The sequence below is a fragment of the Malaclemys terrapin genome, chromosome 5 (assembly GCF_027887155.1).
Source record: "Malaclemys terrapin pileata isolate rMalTer1 chromosome 5, rMalTer1.hap1, whole genome shotgun sequence".
In the NCBI taxonomy this organism is placed as follows: domain Eukaryota; kingdom Metazoa; phylum Chordata; order Testudines; family Emydidae; genus Malaclemys; species Malaclemys terrapin.
In genome coordinates, this window is record NC_071509.1 from 27030546 (window position 1) to 27052328 (window position 21783).

General features: G+C 43.7%; 1 protein-coding gene and 1 long non-coding RNA gene across 3 annotated transcripts in view; one reads left to right on the forward strand and one right to left on the reverse strand.

The window, feature by feature from the left end:
* Nucleotides 1-20049, reverse strand: part of LOC128837825 (uncharacterized) — a 92659-nt gene extending 72610 nt beyond the window's left edge. The window contains exon 1 of the long non-coding RNA XR_008445040.1: nt 19923-20049. This is a non-coding gene — a long non-coding RNA (uncharacterized LOC128837825). The remainder of the gene's footprint in view (nt 1-19922) is intronic.
* A 709-nt stretch (nt 20050-20758) lies between these two features.
* Nucleotides 20759-21783, forward strand: part of STX18 (syntaxin 18) — a 96213-nt gene continuing 95188 nt past the window's right edge. The window contains exon 1 of one of the 2 annotated variants that reach the window (XM_054029406.1): nt 20759-21096. In XM_054029406.1, coding sequence (XP_053885381.1) covers nt 20935-21096 — 162 coding nt within the window. In that variant the 5' untranslated portion in view covers nt 20759-20934. The remainder of the gene's footprint in view (nt 21097-21783) is intronic. The other variant, XM_054029407.1, reaches the window with a different exon arrangement.

Here is a 21783-nt window from a genome sequence, read left to right on the forward strand (position 1 = left end):
AAAAACAAAAAGTATGGAGGTCTGAGTTAAAGTTGTGCATTTGAATGTGTGTGGTTATAGTTTAGAACTGAAAGGAAGTTGTGAAGCTGGGAAAGTTTTATGTATATTTGAGTATTAACATTGACAAGGCTGGGATTGGTGTAAGAAGCATATTGGTTTAATTGGTGATTTCCTGGATTTTTAGTGATTGAATTGATAGTAAATTCTGATGAACAACCTTAATAATCTGAACTCTAAGTTAACAAAGTTGGGGTTTTTTGGCAGGCGGGGGGAATTTCCCAGGTTTTTGGAGACAAATTTAAATCATTAAATTGTGAAAACACAGGTTTGAATTCTGCTTTAATTTCAATGTAAATTTAACTGTAGAGCCACTACTGAACCTGCATAATAACAAACAAAAAATAAGAGGCAGAAGCTCATTGCTTGATGAACCTATGATAATTTATCCCAGCTGAAGTTCTGCCCTTATGAATGTGTGTGAGATCCCATACATTGTAAACAATTTGCTGAATTAGATTTTAAACTAAATAAATTTGACTTTTAGTGTTTGCTGGAAATAAATTCAATCTAACTTTTTTTAGGCCATGAGATCCTTAGGACAGAAATTCCAGGGGATGTGGACTATGGCCAAGATTTTCAAAAATGACTATTGATTTTGGGGATGATCAAGCTGAGAGAGATCTTAAATGAACCTGATTTTTAGAGGGTGTGTGACTTTAGCCCTTTTTGATAATTAGGTCCCTTTAAAGTGTCTCAAATTGGACAACCAAAAATTGAGGCTGCCAAAATCACTAATGACATTTGAAATTCTTGGCCAATGTGTGTATTTGAAGCTTGTACTGTGCCAAACATTACACTGCTTGATAAATATTTCTCTTAAATAAAACAAATGTTCTGACTTTGCTGTTGGGGTGGGAGAAAGAAATAGGAGGGAGGAGTCTGGGGAGACAATAAAGGAGTTTGAATTCAATATTTATTTCTTCTAAATATTTTATTTAAATGTATAATTGCGGGTTAGATTTACAATAATGATGTATTTAAAATAGAATCTAATTTGCATTTCCATCTCAAGGTATTTTACAAACACTAATTGAGTCCCACAAAACCCCTGCGTGGTAGAGAAAGTATAGATATACCTACCCCTGAAATGCCAGCTCATCTGCGAGGGAACATAGCCCATATAAAAATGAATAGCAATAGTACACAATTATTGGACAAAGTAAAGAAAAATAGCATAAATAACTGTAACTGCAGGAGAAATTTAAGGTAGGTAAATATGATTACTGGAGTTGGGTTTTGGTCAGGACAGTAGGGTTAACATTTTTATTTGTATAAAAAATGCTATGGAATTGTTAATGACCAACAGTAATTACAAGCTCCTTTTTATGCTTCCAGGAGCACAGCACCTGCAAACACCACGTAACAGCATAAATTCAGTACTGATTTAGGCCCATCCTTGCTCCCATTGAAGTCAATGTTAATTTTATCATTTGACTTTAACTGCAGCAGGATCAGACCCTCAAAGAGTGTAAGTCATCAAGCCACTTCCTGCAGGACCTACATGGTCTCCAACTGAAGTATTGGGGAGGGATAGCTCAGTGGTTTGAGCATTGACCTGCTAAACCCAGGGTTGAGAGTAGTTCAATCCTTGAGGGGGCCATTTGCGGAATTTAGTTGGGGATTGGTCCTGCTTTGAGCAGGGGGTTGGACTAGATGACCTCCTGAAGTCCCTTCCAACCCTGATATTCTATGATACTGGCCCAGTCCAGCCGTGCTTCATTTGAGCTGTCCCCCTTTCTGGTCTTAGTGCTCTGACAGCTGACAAATGGAACTGAAATGTATTTTGAACAATTTTTTTTAAATGTGTGCAATGTGCTAATATATATATATATATATTTTAGCAGATAATCACAAAAAACAAAGGTGTCTGCTTTTGTTATGGTTTTCTTTCCTTTGCTGCTTTTTTTATTTAAAGAAAATATGCTAGCATTGGAATGTCAAAAATGGGCTTTATTCAGCAAGTCGCTGTATACTCTTTATTTCCACTGACTTCAAAGTAAATAGGATCAGCCAGGGAATCTTTGGCCTTGGCTACACTGGCGCTGTACAGCGCTGCAACTTGCTGTGCTCAGGGGTATGAAAATGCACCCCCCCCCCGAGCGCAGCGAGTGCAGCGCTGTAAAGCACCAGTGTGATCAGCGCCTGCAGTGCTGCACGCTCCCTCGCAGCGCTGCCAGCTATTCCCCTCGGAGAGCCCCAAGTGTAGCCAAGGCCTTTGAATTATCGCTACTCGGGCATAGCTACATATTTAGGTTTGACAGAACTCAATTTTTTTCCTAATATTGACAGATAATATTGATGCTTATTTTTGAAACGTTTTTTAGTTTTAGCAAGTTAAATTTTCACAGTTGTAGGAAATTATGGAGGGGGTAGACAATTATTTAATGACAGTAGACCAGAGGAAGGCAAACTACGGCCCGCGGGCCACATCCAGCCCATGGGACCCTCCTGCCCGGCCCCTGAGCTCCTGTCCCAGGAGGCTTGTCCCCGGCCCCTCCCCTGCCATTCTCCCCCCCACAGCCTCAGCTTGCCCCGCCAATGGCGCAATCCTCTGGGCGGCAGGGCTGCGAGTTCCTGGGGCAGCGCAGCTGCAGAGCCGTGGCCTGACCCGGTGCTCTGTGCTGCGCGCTGGCATGGCTGGCTCCAGCTGGGTGGCGTGCTGCCTGTCCTGGTGCTCTAGATGGCGTAGCTGTAGCACCGCCAGCCACCGGCTCCAGGCAGCACAGTAAAGGAGGAGGGAGTGGGGGAGTTGGATAGAGGGCAGGGGAGTTCAGGGTGGTGGTCAGGGGGCAGGGGTGTGGATAGGGGTCAGGGCGGTCAGAGGGCGGGGAACATGGGGGTTGAATAGGGGAAGGGGTTCCGGGGGGGGCAGTCAGGAAGGAAGGGGGGGATGGATGGGGCGGCGGGGGGCAGTCAGGGACGGGGGCTCCCGGGACTGCCAGGGGACAGGGCATGGGGGGGTTGGATGGGACAGGAGTCCCCGGGAGGGCTCTCAGGAGACGAGAAGCAGGGTAGGTCAGATAGGGGGCGGAGGCCAGGCCACGCCTCACTGTTTGGGGAGGCACAGCCTCCCCAAATTGTCAACATCACCTGTCAAAATATATAGAGTAAATATCCTTAAATCAAACTCTAATAAGTTCTCAAGCAACAGTTTTATTATTTTGACTATTTGTAAATACTGATTATTATCAATTGAAATTAGGGCCGTCAAGCGATTAAAAAAATTAATCGTGATTAATGCGCTGTTAAACAACAATAGAATACCATTTATTTTCAATATTTTTGGATGTTTACTACATTTTAAAATATATTCATTTCAATTACAACACAGAATACAAAGTGTACAGTGCTCACTTTATATTTAGTTTTGATTACAAATATTTGCACTGTAAAAAAAAACAAAAAAAATGTATTTTTCCATTCACCTCATACAAGTACTGTAGTGCAATCTCTTTATCATGAAAGCTGAACTTACAAATGTAGAAATATGTACAAAAAAAACTGCATTCAAAAATAAAACAATGTAAAACTTTAGAGCCTTCAAGTCCACTCAGCCCTACTTCTTGGTCAGCCAATCACTCAGACAACCAAGGTTGGTTACAATTTGCAGGAGATAATGCTGCCTGCTTCTTGTCACCTGAAAGTGAGAACAGGCATTCACATGGCTCTGTTGTAGCTAGCATTGCAAGATATTTACATGCCAGATGCACTAAAGATTCATATGTCCGTTCATGCTTCAACCACCATTCCAGAGGATATTCGTCCATGCTGATGATGGGTTCTGCTTGATAATGATCCAAAGCAGTGTGGACTGATGCATGTTTATTTTCTTCATCTGAGTCAGATGCCACCAGCAGGTGGTTGATTTTCTTTTTTGGTGGTTTGGGTTCTGTAGTTTCAGTATCAGAGTGTTGCTCTTTTAAGACTTCTAAAAGCATGCTCCACACCTCATCCCTCTCAGATTTTGGACGGCACTTCAGATTCTTAAACCTTGGGTCAAGTGCTGTAGCTATTTTTAGAAATCTCACATCAGTACCTTCTTTGCCTTTTGTGAAATCTGCTGTGAAAGTGTTCTTAAAACGAACATGTTCTGGGTCATCATCTGAGACTGCTATAACATGAAATATATGCAGAATGAGGGTAAAACAGAGCAGGAGACGTACAGTTCTCCCACTGAAGGCGTACAGTCACAAATTTAATTGATGCTTTTTTTTTTTTTTTTTTGATGAGCATCATCAGCATGGGAGCATGTCCTCTGGAGTGGTGGCTGAAGCATGAAAGGCCATACGAATGTTTAGCATATCTGGCATGTAAATATCTTGCAACGCCAGCTACAAAAGTGCCATGCAAATGCCTATTCTCACTTTCAGGTGACATTGTAAATAAGAAGCAGGCAGCATCTCCCATCAATGTAAACAAAGCTGTTTGTCTTAGCGATTGGCAGAATAAGAAGTAGGACTGAATGGACTTGTAGGCTCTACATTTTTAAACTGTTTTGTTTTTGAGTGCAGTGATGTAACCAAAATAATCTGCATTTCTAAATTACACTTTCACGATAAAGAGATTGCACTTCAGTACTTGTATGAGGTGAATTGAAAAATACTATTTCTTTTGTTTATCATTTTTACAGTGCATATATTTGTAATAAAAAATAATATAAAGTGAGCACTGTGCACTTTGTATTCTGTGTTGTAATTTAAATCAATATTGAAAATGTAGAAAAACATCAAAAATATGTAATAAATTTCAATTAAGTGCGATTAATCACAATTAATTTTTTAATTGCCATTAAAATTTTTAGTTAATCACGTGAGTTAACTGTGATTAATTGACAGCCCTAATTGAAATATTTTTTCATTCCTTTGTGTGTATATAGTTAAATTGATATTTACCAACATTTACCAATAAAAATCTAATCCTTCCAAGTTTATATATAATTTGATAAATTAGAATAAACATTTTTCACACGTCTCAACTCAGTCTATATTCTAAAATGAAAAGGAAGCCTTCTTTAAAAGGACTTTACTTTCTATTTTGTTGTATTGATGGTTTAGAAAAGGGTTTTATTTTGTTCTTTGACTAAATATCAAAAAGTCTAACAGCTCACTAATTGAGAAGATAACTGTAGTTGTGTATCTTCCACTTTGGGTTGTAAAGCCAGTGATTTCATAGTCATGAGTTTATCAAGAAAAGAGCACAAGAGCCAGGATATCAACATTAGTTAGACTGATGGGATTAATCAACTCATGTTAACATACTGATTATCATACAGTAAAGAGGAATGTTTCAAAAGAATACTCCAGTCTGAGACATAAAGTGAAATCATTGAAATCATTTCTAGAGAGGTCATGGTTGAATTATCACAAAACTCTCTTTACTCAAAGCAGATGCTTATTAAGATTAATTTAGTGTGAAAAGTGAACCGGGATGCATATAAAAGACATTGTCTCTTCAATTATGTAATAAGACACCTCCTCATTGTATTGTGTTCACTTAAAATGATTGTATTTTCCTAAGGGATGTATATCTACAGTTTGCCAAAGTCCTCTTACAATCCTTCTTCCCCATTTTAGATGAAATATCAGACTGCAGAGGATGAAGCCAAGAGAGCAGAAACAAGAGAACTCAAATAAACATCAATTTAAATGAAAAAGAAAAGGCATTTCTTATGTTTCTATTATGTTTGTATTCTCAATATACATATTCCAACTAGCAAATCCTAATGATGCCATAATATGAATGCAGAAAGAAATGGAAACAAACTAATACTTAACCTAAGGGTAGGTCTACATGGGGGATTTAATGCGAAATTTTGTTGGGCATCTGGTAACTCGCAGTATGCATGTCACACCAATAGCATGCACACAGGATTCCTGTTCCATTTTCAATTTTCATCATGTGAACACATGGTGGCAGTATGCTGTTAACTGAGGGAGTACTGTTCTTGGAGGGTATCCATGGTCCTTTGCTTTGCGGCTGAGCAGCGTGCATCATGGGATTGTTGGAGCTGTGATTTGTGGCATGTGGAAGCCAGGCAGGTTCAAATTTTTTTTTTTTTAAGTTCTTTCCATTGTCTCCACCCATGCTTCCTTTCTGGGCAAGTGTGATGGAATATACCTCTGTGTCCAACCCTACACACGATTGTAATAATTTTTGTACCTTGTAGGGTATCATTTGAAAACTCATAATTTGCTGGTCAGTATTGTTCTGATAAAATATGTGTGGCAACACTGAATGTGAAGTTATAAGATTCCCCTGTATGATGTTATTAATGCATGTTCCAAACCCCAAGCAGAAGTCAGCGAACAGGTCTCACCTAAACACAGAAATATGTACTTATCTTAATTTGCATTTAACCAGCAAACAGAGTCATCAAGCAGAAAGGTAAAACAAAGAAATCTCAAACAGGTTAAAATAACCAGCAGGGAACATCCTTCCACATAGACAATTTGTCTTCTGGTTCTCAGCTGGAAAGATTTTTCAAGAGGGCTACTAGAACTATTAAAAGGAAGGACAAACACCCCAAGGGACCCTCCTCCCCCGCCCCCCCGGTGGCAACTGCACCTGAGAAGACGAAAGGAAACAGCTGCTGGACTTGGGGTGGGGGGAGATGTCCTGAAGAGTTTGATAAGTAACCTGGTAACTTGGTGAGAAATTTTGCTTGAATCTAACATAGTTTGTTAAGTTAGGTACTAGTAACATTTTATCTTTATTTTTCTTGTAGCCATTTCAGGGTGTAGCTGACAGGCTGCAGTTCCACACAGACACTCGAGGTGTGGCTTGCGTGCGGGAAGGCTGTTTGTGAGCAGCCCAAGTGGGAACTAATTCAGCAAGGCATTGTAAGGCACCCAAGATTGCAGGACAGGGGTGACATAGCCCCCTCAATGGTCTGGATTGACTCCGGTATGCCATAGCAGGCTAGCCCTATCTTGAATCGCTGTCTGCCAGCATTAGTCTAAAAATTGAACCCATGCTTTATTTGAAAATGTATTTACCAAAGCAATCTACTTACTGACCAACAAAGAGCAAACCTTTAAATAAAAACACAATGTAAACCATATTGAAAGTGCAACAATGCAGGCAGTGCAAAAATTACAGAGGAGGGGGAAGGCTTAAATTTAGAGGCCCGTATAGGTCTTTCCTGTGCCTCTTCTTATTCACAGGGGTCCTGGAGCTGAGTGCCCCAGCATACAATTTTCAGGTACATTGAAGGGCTCAAAAGTGCTGGGCTCCCAGGAGCCAGTGTTTTCAGTGGGCAGATGTTGGACCTGAAAGGGGAATGGCTTCTGGGACAAGTGCTGTGCAGGTATGGTGAGGGGGAGTTGGTGTTGGTTCAGTAGCCAGTTTTGTCCAGGGGCTGAAGGCCATAGCTGGGTCCTGGCTTACAGGACTGCAGCATCTTCTGGCCTAACAGGAGCATGTTTTGTAGGAGAGTCTTCTGGCTCAGCACAATGCCATGAGTTGCCTTTGCATCTCCCTGACTTTTCCCATGCTCTCCTTGTCCATGGAAATGCTTTGTATTTGTGTATTTGAGGCACTTCTATGATGTCAGAGGGGCTATGGGGGAACATCAGAGGCTGAGCCCCCCTGCATCTCCTTTAGGCTGACAGTAGACTGAGGCGGGTGACTAGGAGGCAGAAAATGGTCTTATACAAAAAGGCAAAGAGCAGAGCAGTGATATACCCTGTGAAGTTGGGTGGCCTCTCCAGAAGTGCTTCAGGAGTGGGAGGGGCTTGCGAGCTATGCCATGGGGCCTGGGTGTATGTGGCTATTCCCTACAGCGTGTGAACCCAAAATTGAGCAATTCCTCGGGCTTAAGTTCTGCCTTATTTCTGCAGACATGAAGAAAGTGCAGAGAAAAATAGAGTCCTCCAATGCTTGTCAGCTGAAAGGCATAGCATTTAAACTTCAGCAGGGAACAGTCCTGTTTGTACCTTTCTACCCCAGGCATACAATGTCCATGTATACCTCATGTAAACTACAAACATACTAACCAAGCTTCTTTCCCTGTAACCATTGTCTCAATAAACTGTCATGTTTTGCACAAATGATTTTTTTCATTATTCAAATATGTCGTGGGAGAGGGGTGGGCTAGGGATGGCAGCTGTGCTGCCAGATACTATTTTGGGCTGGCAAATAGGATTTGGGGGGGGAAAGGCGTTCTCTGGGCAGAAAGAGTTGAGGTAAGGGGAAAGGAAAAGAGGGGGATGGGCAAGTGCCCTCCATGCCTCGGTCCTGAAAATTGTCAATACTTGTGGCTTTAGCATGAGACAGAAGCCAATTGCCTGGGTAGGGCAGCTGGCATTTTGGAAATATGTAAGGGAAGGAGGGAGGCAGGGGCTGGATACTCAAAGGTCACCCAGAATAGAAGGTAGAATAGCACAATAATAATAAATTGTAAGCATAGCTGCTTACATTCCAAAGTTCCCTCCAAGGGATCTGCCTCTTCAGTCCCGGCTAGTGTTTCTGGCTAGGACTCGGGCTTGCCCTATGCGGATGGGGATCAAGGTATATTGCCCTTGGCTAAGGCTTTCCAGAAAGATCCTGGCTCTCAGGGGACAGCTCATCCCCAGTTGGCCTTGCCAGTCGTCCTCAGTGAGGGGTAGAATGGAGCCTGCAGGCTCAGCATGGTGTCTTGGACGGATTGTGCTATAATTGCATAGGATCCTGCCCAGTTCATCATAAAAATGGACAGGTTACGTGTCCCCTGCTGGATTGTCACCTTTTGTCTCTCGTTTCAATGTACTTACTCCTGAGTTGCTTGGTCTTTATCCAGCACTGGTCAGTGTCCTGGTCATGGCCCCTCTCGGACGTCTGCTTGGCAAAATCCACAAAAAGGTCTTTATTCTGGTGGCTGGCCACGAGAGCTTCCTATGTCGATGAGGTGATGAGATCCAGTATCTCAGCATGAGCTCAAGCAGCTCGAGGCATGTTGTAGGGCTTCTGGAGTGCTGCCCTTGTCATATCACAAGAATGCTAACACACGTGATTCCAGGAGCAAACGGGCAAGTTCTGTCGCTATGCCAACTTTTAAAGGGAGGAGGAGATATCTTGGGAACTTGACACCAGATCGGAGAATGGCATACAGGTGAACAGACAGGTCAGTAACTGTTCACCTGAAAAACACTGTGGGATAACCATTGGAAGTAAGGAAAAAAGTGGTGCAGAGAAATTGCATCCACCCTAATAATAGACTACATTAATTCAATTTGTATCAAACCTACTCCACTTTATTCTTTATTGCCATAAATTCACAGGACTTTGTAATAGCTCCTCTCTCTTCTCCTGACTCTTTCTGTTAGCTCCCTCTAGTGTTTACAGTGGGTCAACTGGCAGAGCCAGGATTCAGCCCTGAATGTTGTAGAAAGCCAAACTTTATGAAGTTCCATAATTTTGTTTATACTACATACAAAAAAATCTTTAGTACTTTGATTATGTAATTTAGATGGTATCTGTCATATCAGCGGATGCACTTACACTACAGCTGTTCTCCAATACAATTTAAAAATGGTTTCATCTTATAGGATACCCATGTCCCTGAAGAGTGCTAAAGACAGGTTGTGTTTTTCCCTAAACCCTTACTCAGACTTTAATGTTTCCCCAGACATCCCATATAACAGAAGATTTTAGGAAATGATACATTTTAAACTAGGTTGTAATGATTTTTTTGTTGTGGATTGGATAGTAGTGGTCTGGAGTCAAAAGAAATAATAATTTAACTTTGATGTTATTGCAAATTGCATTAGTATCTAGCAGCCACAGACAATGCAATTTGTTGCCATAGACAATGTAACTTGCTTATAACTATGCTCTTCAGATCCATTATTTCCATACAACATTCTGTATATACTAAACATTCTTTCGGTGAGGTTCTTCGTACAGACATTGTAAATTTTTTCAAGTTTAGTTTCAAACGCTGAAAAAGAGTTCTTTACACATCCATGAAGTTGCTGAGTTTACTTTGAATTTGGGCCAATGAAAATGCATGCAATTGGCTCAGAGATTTAAACAATCTTCAAATACAGCTTTTCTCCCCTTTTGATTTGCCTTGATTACAAATGTGATTTGAAAGCAAATTGCCTTCCTTTTGATATGTTGATTAAGTTTTCAACATTACCATCGCATACAAGAAGTTGCTGTTTCTATGCCAAAAAATATGGAACACATAAGATACACTGGAGGTAGTTTTATATAGTTAGGGCCAAATTATTGCTGCTCCAGCATGAGTGTACTGGAGAGGAGAAAGTTCAGGAGCTTCTTTCCCTCTACTGAGCCACTCATGTACAGGAGACTGTAAGTGACAGGGAATCTTGTGTTGGGGAGGATTAGCCTGTCCCAGATCCCATTTATCCCAGCAGGGCTGCACTGGGGACAGCACTGGACACACCTGTTGCTGTTGTACAGATGTATCAAGTCCTGATGCCCACCAAGCTCTCCTCACAGTGCCTGGAAAATTATACTTTGCAAAGGCCTAATGCCTCCAGGCATTGCTTGGGTCTCTCTCTCTCTCTCTGCAGAGGTATAACTGAGGCAGGCTTCAGTGTATACATTTTTACATATTTACCTGCAGTGCTTATGGAAAGAATGTAGTTCTTTGTGTGTGTTTAGGAAATTTACTCCACCCTGAAAATCTTAAGTTTCAAGGTTAGTCCTTTTAGCAATTACAGGAAGCTACAGCATGTACTACTGAAACCTATCTGGCCCCAAACTAAGCTCTAAACTTTCAAAACAAGGTGCGTGCCTGTGGAACTGCAAATAACCATTGAGTAGATGCAGTTACTGTATACAGGAAGCTAGGATCAAGTTCAAATAAAAGGTCTGGGCACCAGTTCTTACCAACTGATTTTAAAGTAGTTGTAATCTACAAAGCTATCTGTTTATCTCTGCGGAGGAGGACAAGGGTATTATATACCTAATGAGAAAGACCATTTAAGCAGCCTTCTCTCCAGGTTTTAAAAAAAAAAAAAAAAAAAATATTTTAACTTTTTCCTCTTCCAGATTAGCTGCTCAGTCTATTGCTGACAGATGAGATCAGCTATGCAGAATTTTAACACCATGTTGCCACTGAAACATATATCGGCTTCTGTCCTCGTACTCTGAGTGGAAGTTTTAAAGACAGTAAGTTCAAGAATGGGTTCTGTAATTTTATTATGAATTAACCAATATTATAATTTTGCTATTTTCAGTAAATAGATGAAAACTCTCTCATTCTCCACCCACACATTATGTCTTAGCATGTAAAAGCATGCAGGGGCCTAACAGACACAAGCAAAGAGACAATCCTGATTTTAAGAGTTTACAATCTTAAGTCCTGATCCTGCAAAGAGTTATGTATGTTTTTAATTTATGCATTATGAGTAATCCAATTGACCTCAATAAGAGAATTCACAGTGAACAAAGTATGTGCATAAGTCTTTTCAGAATCAGGACCTAAATTATACTTTGCGGTTTAAAATCTATTTTGCTTTAATATGCTGAAGCTCCCACTACTCTCTTTTTAATTGCTCAGATTTTTATTTATTTTAGCTCATAGGGTTAATATGACCCTTTCAGCCAATAGCGAATCACCCACGGTAATAGGTCAAATTTTCATTCCAAAATCATGTATAATATACCATTCAATTATAAGTACCTACATGCATATAACAAAACAAAAATTGAATAGGCCATGATATGAAATAAGCACCAATGAGATGCTGTATCTGAACACAGGAAGATAGGATGAACGTCAAAGTTTCAAACTAGTCTTTTATATTCCTAAGAGCTACAGTACAGTCAAATAGCATAAGAGTACATTAGCTACAGTCCAATAATATAAAAACTCTAAGTCTTATCCAAAGCCCATTGGAGTCAATGAAAAGGTTTCCACTGACTTTTTATTTTTTGGATCAGGCTCTATAAGCATAAGAATACATAGGAACACAGCCTGATTCTTCCACCTTCTCTCACTTTTAGTAATACCTTACTATGAGCCAAGCTGTGAACCTGTTATTCCTAGTGGTGAGGTGTTATCTGCCCAAGCAATGGCATTGACTTCAAGAAAACTGCTGGTGCAAGTAACTGCTCATCAATGGCAGTAAGGGATTCACAATGCGGCCCTAAGTGAATAGTCCCATTCATTTTAGGGAGACTGTTTGCAGAGTGAGGGACTACTCAGAGTAAGGATGGCAGAATCATAGCCTGCAAGAAATATGTTAACACATGGCAACAACATTAGCTATAATGTGTCAAAAATGTCTACAAAAAGTTCCATACAAGGGTGACGACAAGATCAACAAGTCATTATTTCTGGAATTTTATCAAGTATGCTTGTTTTATTCTTAGTAATGCAAAGAAAGGTGGAAATATGCAACATATCTTCTAAAGAAACGTATCTCTAAAGTATCTAATTTACCATATGTGAATTCCAGGCTTTATTACATACATATTTTGCTGAAATATCCCCCATACGTTATGTCTTAAATCTCAAAAGAGCAATGGCATTTGACTGCTAGTTCACACAAATAATTGTGGCATTCCTGGAATGAAGAATCTTGCCTCCCCTGGTGCCCACTTAGTTAATACCTTAAATATTTTCTCTTTACAAATCCAGCACAGAAGACAGTGACTTAACTGAGATTAGCCACCAACTGTGTATTCTTTTTATTGGAAATATACATTAATGTCACAATAGAATCACCATATAGGATGATGAACAGAACAATAAGTAAAATATATGAATTATTATTAGGGCCCTACTTAATGTGCGATATTGCAGAAATTGTGGATTCCACAATATTAGGCTTTTACCCCAAATTTGACAGCGGGAGACCCAGCCATGCCAGGGCTAAAAACGAGAACTGTCAGGTTGGAGGGAGGTTACTAGTGGAGTTCCTCAGGAATCGGTTTTGGGACCGATCTTATTTAATCTTTTTATTGATGATCTTGGCACAAAAAGTGGGAATGTGCTAATAAAGTTTGCAGATGACACAAAGCTGGGAGGTATTACCAATACAGAAAAGGACCAGGACATCATACAGGAAGATCTGGATGACCTTGTAAACTGGAGTAATAGCTGGGTCACTAGCTGGAGGATTCTCTGCTACTTGAAGTCTCTAAACCACAGGATTTGGGGACTTCAACAGCAGAGTCAAGGGAAAGGGTTGGGACGGCTTTGTGGCCTGCATCATGCGGGAGGTCAGACTAGATGATCATAATGGTCCCTTCTGACCTTAAAGTCTATGAGTCTATAATAGGATGAAATTTAATAGTGGAAAGTGCAAGGTCATACATTTAGGGATTAATAACAAGAATTTTTGTTATAAGATGGGGATGCATCAGCTGGAAGTAACAGAGGAGGAGAAGGACCTCAGAGTATTGGTTGATCACAGGATGACTATGAGCCGCCAACGTGATATGGCCGTGAAAAAAGCTATTGTGGTCTTGGGATGCATCAGGCGAGGTATTTCCAGTAGAGATAAGGAGGTGTTAGTACCGTTATACAAGGCAGTGGCGAGACCTCATCTGGAATACTGTGTGCAGTTCTGGTCTCCCATGTTTAAGAAGGATGAATTCAAACTGGAACAGGTACAGAGAAGGGCTACTAGGATGATCTGAGGAATGGAAAACCTATCTTATGAAAGGAGACTCAAAGAGCTTGGCTTGTTTAGCCTAACCAAAAGAAGGCTGAGGAGAGATATGATTGCCCTCTATAAATATATCAGAGGGATAAATATCCAGGAGGGAAAGGAATTATTTAAGCTCAGTACCAATGTGGACACAAGAACAAATGTATATAAACTGGCCATTAGGAAGTTTAGACTTGAAATTAGACGAAGGTTTCTAACTATCAGAGGAGTGAAGTTCTGGAACAGCCTTCCAAGGGGAACACTAGGGGTAAAAGACGTATCTGGTTTCAAGACTGAGCTTGATAAATTTATGGAGGGGATGGTATGATGGGATAGCCTAATTTTGGCAATTAAGTGATCTTTGACTATTAGCGATAAATATGCCCAATGGCCTGTGATGGGATGTTAGATGGGGTGGGATCTGAGTTACTACAGAGAATTCTTTCCCGGTGTCTGGCTGGTGAGTCTTGCCCGCATGCTCAGGGTTTAGCTGATTGCCATATTTGGGGATGGGAAGGAATTTTCCTCCAGAGCAGATTGGCAGAGGCTCTGGGGGTTTTTCGCCTTCCTCTGCAGCGCGGGGCAAGGGTCACTTACTGGAGGATTCTCTGCACCCTGAAGTCTTTAAACCATCATTTGAGGACTTCAATAGCTCAGACATAGGTTAGGGGTTTGATACAGGAGTGGGCGGGTGAGATTCTGTGGCCTGCGTTGTATGGGCGGTCAGACTAGACGATCATAATGGTCCCTTCTGACCTTAAAGTCTATGATTCCATGATATCCCAAGAAAAAGAACTGGACAACTATAACACACTGTAATAGCACTACCTGGTGACACCTGCCATAATAACATTGTATATAAGAAAACGTTGCATGAAAACACCCACCTAAGGCCAGGTCTACACTTACAAGTTTTGCAGACATACCTATGTAGTTAGAGTTATGATTTTTTTACGACACTTATTCTGGCAAAAGCCCTAGTGAAAATGCAGTTATACCAACAAAAAAGTGCTTTTGCCAAATAGCTTGTTTCATTCATTGAACCAGAAAAAGAGATACTGGCAAAAGCTCTTTTGTGACCATATAACTGCATCTGTATTAGGAGGTGTGACGGGTTGAATCACAGAAACCCCCTTGGGGCTGCCACTGATGTGCCAAGACTAATTCTGCACCTGCTTTCCTGCTCTGGCAGCTTAGGACTTCAGTGCCCTGCCTGGTTTGAGCCAGACCCGCTAGCCTGCTGCAAACCCAGACCCAGGGTCTGAACCACGTCCCCTAACAGCTATAGGCTTAACTGAAAGCAACTTACAGAAATATTCCTGTCTTTAACACTAAGATGTCCAACTCACAATGGGGTGCAAACCCCAAATAAATCCGTTTTACCCTGTATAAAGTGTATACAGGGTAAACTCATAAATTGTTCGCACTCTATAACACTGATAGAGAGATATGCACAGCTGTTTGCCCCCCCAGGTATTAATACATACTCTGGGTTAATTAATAAGTAAAAAGTGATTTTATTAAATCCAGAAAGTAGGATTTAAGTGGCTCCAAGTAGTAACAGACAGAACAAAGTGAAACCAAGCAAAATAAAATAGAACATGCAAGTCTAAGCTTAATACAGTAATACAACTGAGTACTGATAATATCTCACCCTGAAAGACGTTTCAATAAGTCTCTTTCACAGACTGGATGCCTTCCTAGTCTGGGCACAATCCTTTCCCCTGGTACAGCCCTTGTTCCAGCTCAGGTGGTAGCTAGAGGATTCCTCATGATGGCTCCCTTTTCTCTGTTCCACTCACTTATATTTCTTTTGCATAAGGCAGGAATCCTTTGTCCCTCTGGGTTCCCACCCACTCCCTTCTCAATGGAAAAGCACCAGGTTAAAGATGAATTCCAGTTCAGGTGACATGATCACATGTCACTGTAAGACTTCATTACTCACTTGCCAACACACACATATATAGGAAGACTTACAGGTAAAACAGAGCCATCTGCAGTCAACTATCCTGGTTAATGGGAGTCATCAAGATTCCAAACCACCATTAATGGCCCATACTTTGCATAATTACAATAGGCCCTCAGAGTTATATTTCATATTTCTAGTTTCAGATACAAGAGTGGTACATTTATACAAATAGGATGATCACACTCAGTAGATTATAAGCTTTGTAATGATACCTTACAAGAGACCTTTTGCATTAAGTATATTCCAGTTACATTACAGCCAAAATGCTTCTGAAATAAATGTAGTCAATCTTTACTAATTCTGGGTCACTGAGAACGAAAATGATGCTTAAAATTGTTGATTGGCTCTAGTTTTCAAGATATGCTATTGGGTCAGTATATACAACCCTTGACTTGGGAATGGCGGAGGATAAGTGAATTATAAAAGGAAGGGATATCAATTTAAGCCAGAAATGACTAAAAGACATCTTTGACTGGATCTATGAATAAATCTATGACTGGGTTTGGACAGTACTTGCTTTTTAGGCAAAACAATGAATGATGCAATCTGAAGCTGGTATTGGGTCATACATGATATGAATTGCATCATGTTATTCCTAGAAGTCATGGATGATGCAATCATAACGAAGCTTACATCACTCTGCTGAACAAATTGCCCTAGAATCAGCTCTAGAAATCATACAGTGTCGTGCTCTTATTTGTCAGTGTTTGATTTTGCAAAGGGACACATTTCTGTTTAGCCAAAGTGAGCAGAGATGCCTCGTACTTTTGTGAACAGTGCAGATAACTTCTGCTATGTTTGTGGTGAAGTGACTTTTGCATCACAAAAGCGCAGCATAACCACTATGGTTAAGAAAGCCTATCACCTTTATTTTGGCTGCAAAATGGGAGATCAGGACAAGAGGTGGGCCCCACAAATATGCTGCAACACTTGTGCAACAAATCTTCGCCAGTGGTTGAACAGGAAAAGGAAATCTATGCCTTTTGCAGTGCCAATGATTTGGAGAGAGCCAACAGATCATACCAGCAATTGTTACTTCTGCATGGTGCCTCCAGTTGGGAAAGGTGTGTCAAAGAAGAAAAAGTGGACTGTGCATTATCTAAACATTCCATCAGCTATACACCCAGTACCCCACGAAGAAGGACTGCCGGTTCCTGATGCACCAGAATCATTCTCACTTGAGTCAGACGAGGAAGAGGAAGAGGATGAAACTTCTGGTCCTGAATCATCAATGTCACAGGACCCACATTTTCTCCCATCCTCCTCCTCTGAACCACACCTCATAACACAAGGTGAACTGAATGACCTTGTCAGCGATTTGGAACTACCCAAGAGTAAGGCAGAGCTGTTGGGCTCCAGACTACAGCAGTGGAATCTCCTGGCAGGTGATGTTAGGGTTTCCATGTTCCGTGACGGTGAAAAGGATCTTGTCCCATTCTTTTTCATGGAAGGTGATCTTGTAGCCTGCAACAACATCGATGGTATGATGGCAGCCCTCACCATCGTTCACGATCCAGATGAGTGGAGACTGTTCATTGATTCATCGAATCAAAGCTGTTTTACTGCATAATGGTAATGTTTTGCCATCAATTCCAGTTGGTCATGCAGTTCATAGGAAGAAAACCTATGACAACATGAAACAACTTTTGAGGTGCATAAACTATGACCAATATCAGTGGCAGCTTTGTGGCTATTTGAAGGTTGTTGCTCTCTTGCTTGGTCTGCAGACTGGATACACAAAGTACTGCTGTTTTCTCTGTGAATGGGATAGTCGTGCAAGAGATTCCCACTACATCAAGAAAGATTGGCCACTCCGACAGTCATTGGAGCCTCGGAGGAGAAGTGTTCAGCATCCACCACTTGTTGAATCAAGGAAGATTTTGTTACCACCCTTACACATCAAGCTGGGTCTGATGAAGAACTTTATCAAGGCCATTGACAAAACACAAGCAGCTTTCACGTACCTCCATGGAAAATTTCCAAGATTAAGTGAAGCTAAGATAAAGGAAGGTGTCTTGTTGGTCTTCAGATTCGTGAACTTCCTCGAGATGATGCATTTGACCATGCACTGCGTGGCAAGGAAAAGACTGCCTGGAAAGCCTTCCAGTTAGTGGCAATAAATTTTCTCGGAAACAACAAGGCAGACGACTACAGGTTGTTGGTGGAAAACCTCCTCAAGGCATACAAAAGCCTTGGTTGCAACACGTCACTAAAGATACATTTTTTGCACTCTCATCTAGATTTTTTTCCACCGAACTGCGGAGCAGTGAGCGACGAGCACGGCGAGCAATTTCACCAGGACATTGCAATAATGGAGAAACGCTATCAGAGCAAATGGAGCCCATCAATGCTTGCAGACTATTGCTGGACCACTTGTGACAAGAGATGCTCCATTTAATGAATACAAGAGACAAGCCAAGAAGCGCTGAGTAGACACTGAATAGGACTAAACTATGTACATAATAGTTTTTTGCCTTTTGTTTCATAATAAATTTTATTTATATAACCCTTTTGCTGATTTTTAAAGTGTTACATAAACAGGACAGGTGAAATATTATCATGTAAAGCAACCATAAACACATGAAAAGACCTAGGTTTACAATTTATGATTAAAACTCTACTATCTACACAATATACATAGACATAAAATGTAAAAACTTAAATATCTTAGAAACAGTAGCCAGTTGTTTTAATTGTCATATTTGAATTCAGCACATCAAAATACATAATAAATAGCACATTTTCTCTCTGAAGCAGACGACTTCTCAAAAATTGTAGACCAGTGTTTTCATAAAATCATATAGAGTGCAATGTCACAGGAGGGTTTGGCCAGCATTGCTATACTGGCAAAATTCATGTGTGTGGCCAAGGCTTTAAATTAGTGTTGGCTTGTAATGGCTAAGTGTTTCCTTTATACAAAATGTTTATTCTAAGAAACAAAAAGTGAATGCTAAACATAAGACCAAACTATGCTCTTGGATACATCAGAGCTGTCATGGAAGTAAATGGGATTAGAGTGCAAAGATCCAAAGACAGATATTGATCTCTTTTAGTAAATGCATGAACCCTTCCAATTTTTATTTTACATGATTCAATTGAAGAAAATTTTTTCCCCAAACCCCAGTCTTGATGGACCTCCACCATTCCTGCAGGGAGTCCTGTTGATTTTAGTAGGGCTCACCTCTTCCCACCTGACAAATTGGGGCTGTACAGGGCCTCACTGGGGACTGAAAGGCTGGCTCACCCCCCACCCGAGTGGGACAGTACAGGGTTCCCAGAGGGATGGAGGGGGATAATCCCACACACACATGCAGTAAGGCAATGGAGGGGCTCACCCTCCCTCCCCCACCCCATGCATACACATACTAACTGGGGCAGTGCAGGATCTCATTGGGAGTGGAGAGGAAACTCATGTCCCCACACACAGAGGCAGTGAAAGGTCTCCTTCGGGGTTGAGGGGAGATTCAGCTCCCCCACATACTGGGACAGTGAAAGGTCTCCTTGGGGGCTGAGGGGAGATTCAGCTCCCCCACATACTGGGACAGTGAAAGGTCTCCTTGGGGGCTCCTCCACACCCACACTGGGGCAGTGCCGGGTCTCCCTGGAGGCTCACCCCCCCCCCCAACTCACACACACTGGGGCAGTGCAGGGTCTCCTTGGGGATTCATCACTCACACACACCCTGGGGCTGGGCAGGGACTCACTGGGGGTGGAGGAGAGACTAACCCCCACTCCACACACACACACTGGGGCAGTGCAGAGTGTCCCAGGGGGCTCACTCACCACATATACACACACTGGGCACTGCAGGGTCTCCCTAGGGATGCTAACTTTCTAATAGCACAAAACTGAACATGTAGGCCCCACCCCCCACGCACTACATTCCCCCTCCCTTCGTGGCTCGCTCTCACCCACCCTCACTCACTTTCACTGGGCTGGGGGTTGGGGTGAGGGAGGGGATGAGGGCTCTAACTGCGGGGTGGGACCAGAAATGAGGGGTTCAGGGTGCAGGAGGAGACTATGGGTTGGGGCAGGGAGTTGGGGTGCTGGAGGGGCGAGGGCTCTGTCTGGGGGTGCAGGCTCTGGGATGTGGCTGTGGATGAGGAGTTCAGGGTGTGGGAGGGGGCTTTGGGCTGGGGGTTCAGGTGCGGGGGGGGATTTGGACTCCAACTAGGGGTGCAGGCTCTGGGCTGGGGCCAGGGATGAGGGGTTTGGAGTGCAGGAGATGGCTCTGGGTTTGGGGAGGGGGCTCAGGGCTGGGTCAGGAGGGTGGAGCGTGGGCTTACCTTGGGTAGCTACCGGTCATCGGCGTAGTGGGGCTAAGGCAGGCTCCCAGCCTGTCCTGTCTCCTTGGTGCCCCCTCCGCTTCGGAGCTGGATCTGCTGGCTGCTTCCGGGTGCAGCGTGGTGCCAGGACAGGTAGGGACTAGCTCCACACACTTACACAGACAGTGGGGCAGTGCCGGGTCCCCTTTGGGATTCACCCCTTACCCCCAGGGCAGTGCAGGGTCTCCCCCTGGGGGCTCATCCCCCCACCTACACACACACTCGGGCAGTGCAGGATCTTCCTGGAGCCTTGCCCTCATATACAGACTGGGACAGTACAGGGTCTCATCCCCCACATGCACACTCACTGAGGCAGTGCAGGGTTTCCCTGGAGCTGATGACTCACCCCCCACATACCCACACACACTGGGGCAGTGCAGGGTCCCTGGGGACTCACCCCCAACATAGACACACACTGGGGCGGTGCAGGGTCCCTGGGGACTCACCCCCCACATACCCACGCACACTGGGGCAGTGCAGGGTCTCCCTGGGGGCTCACCCCCCACGTACCCACGCACACTGGGGCAGTGCAGGGTCTCCCGGGGGGCTCACCCCCCACATAGACACACACTGGGGCAGTGCAGGGTCTCCCTGGGGACTCACCCCCCACATACCCACGCACACTGGGGCAGTGCAGGGTCTCCCTGGGGGCTCACCCCCCACGTACCCACGCACACTGGGGCAGTGCAGGGTCTCCCGGGGGGCTCACCCCCCACATAGACACACACTGGGGCGGGGCAGGGTTTCCCTGGGGGGCGGGGGGTCTCATGCTGGGACTAGGACTGGCTCTGGGTTCTCTCCCCTGGTGCGGCGCCGGGGCCGGCCGGATAAGGCGGCGGAACCCCGCACGGCGGGCCGAGTTGTGCGGGGAGGACTGTGCGGAGGGACTCGGGGCCGGCGTGTCTGGCTGGCAGCCGGTGAGACGGGGCCGGGCTCGCTGGGTCGGGCCGGCCGGCGGCGGGAGCGGGGCGCCATGGCCGTGGACATCACGCTGCTGTTCAAAGCCAGCGTGAAGACGGTGAAGACCCGGAACAAGGCGCTGGGGGTCCCGGCCGGCGAGAGCCCCAGGGATGAGCTGCTCAAGCGGGGCAGCCAGCGGCCCAAGAGCGACTTCTCCTGCCGGGCCCGCGAGGTGGTGAGTGCGGGGGCCGGACCGGCGTAGGGACTATCCCGGGGAGGGGACCCAGGAGTCCGGGGAGGAAGATGGTTATGGGGGTAATGGTAGTATCAGCCAACAGCCCCGTCTGCAGAGGCGCCGAGCCCCCAGCCAGCCCCCTTCCGCAGCTACAGGTGACCCGCAGATTAGTGCCGTGCAAAGTGATTGCGGTGGCTGACTCTCTTCTCTTCTCCCCCCTTTTACTTCGTGCACTTGGCAACCCTCCAGGCACTGGTCTCTTTCCCCTTGATAGCCCCCTCGTCCTGCCAGCTGCGGTGCGCATGTTGTCCGTCGGTGGCTCTGCGTGGCTGCAAGGCTCTGTCTTCGCGGGTCAGATTGCAGGAGGAGGTTTTTAAAAGGCTCAGTTCCCACTAAGACCCAGGTGCTGGCCGGGCACTTCTGAAAAATCTGCCCAGTGGTCGTTTACTTTCTGTTGTTTGTGTGGGACTTTCACGCAAGAAAACGAGAGAAAGAAAACATTAGAATAAATAAAATAATAGCAAACAATATGATTGCAAAACTCTCAGTATTTGGTGTGGGGACTCAGGAAAACTTAAAACTACTCTCAACCCTTAAAAAAAAAAAAAGAAACGGACTAGTTTTCCGGTTGACATTATCCCTTTGAAACTAATCCCTCCCCCAAGTGAGTTGGCAGATCCTCAGTAA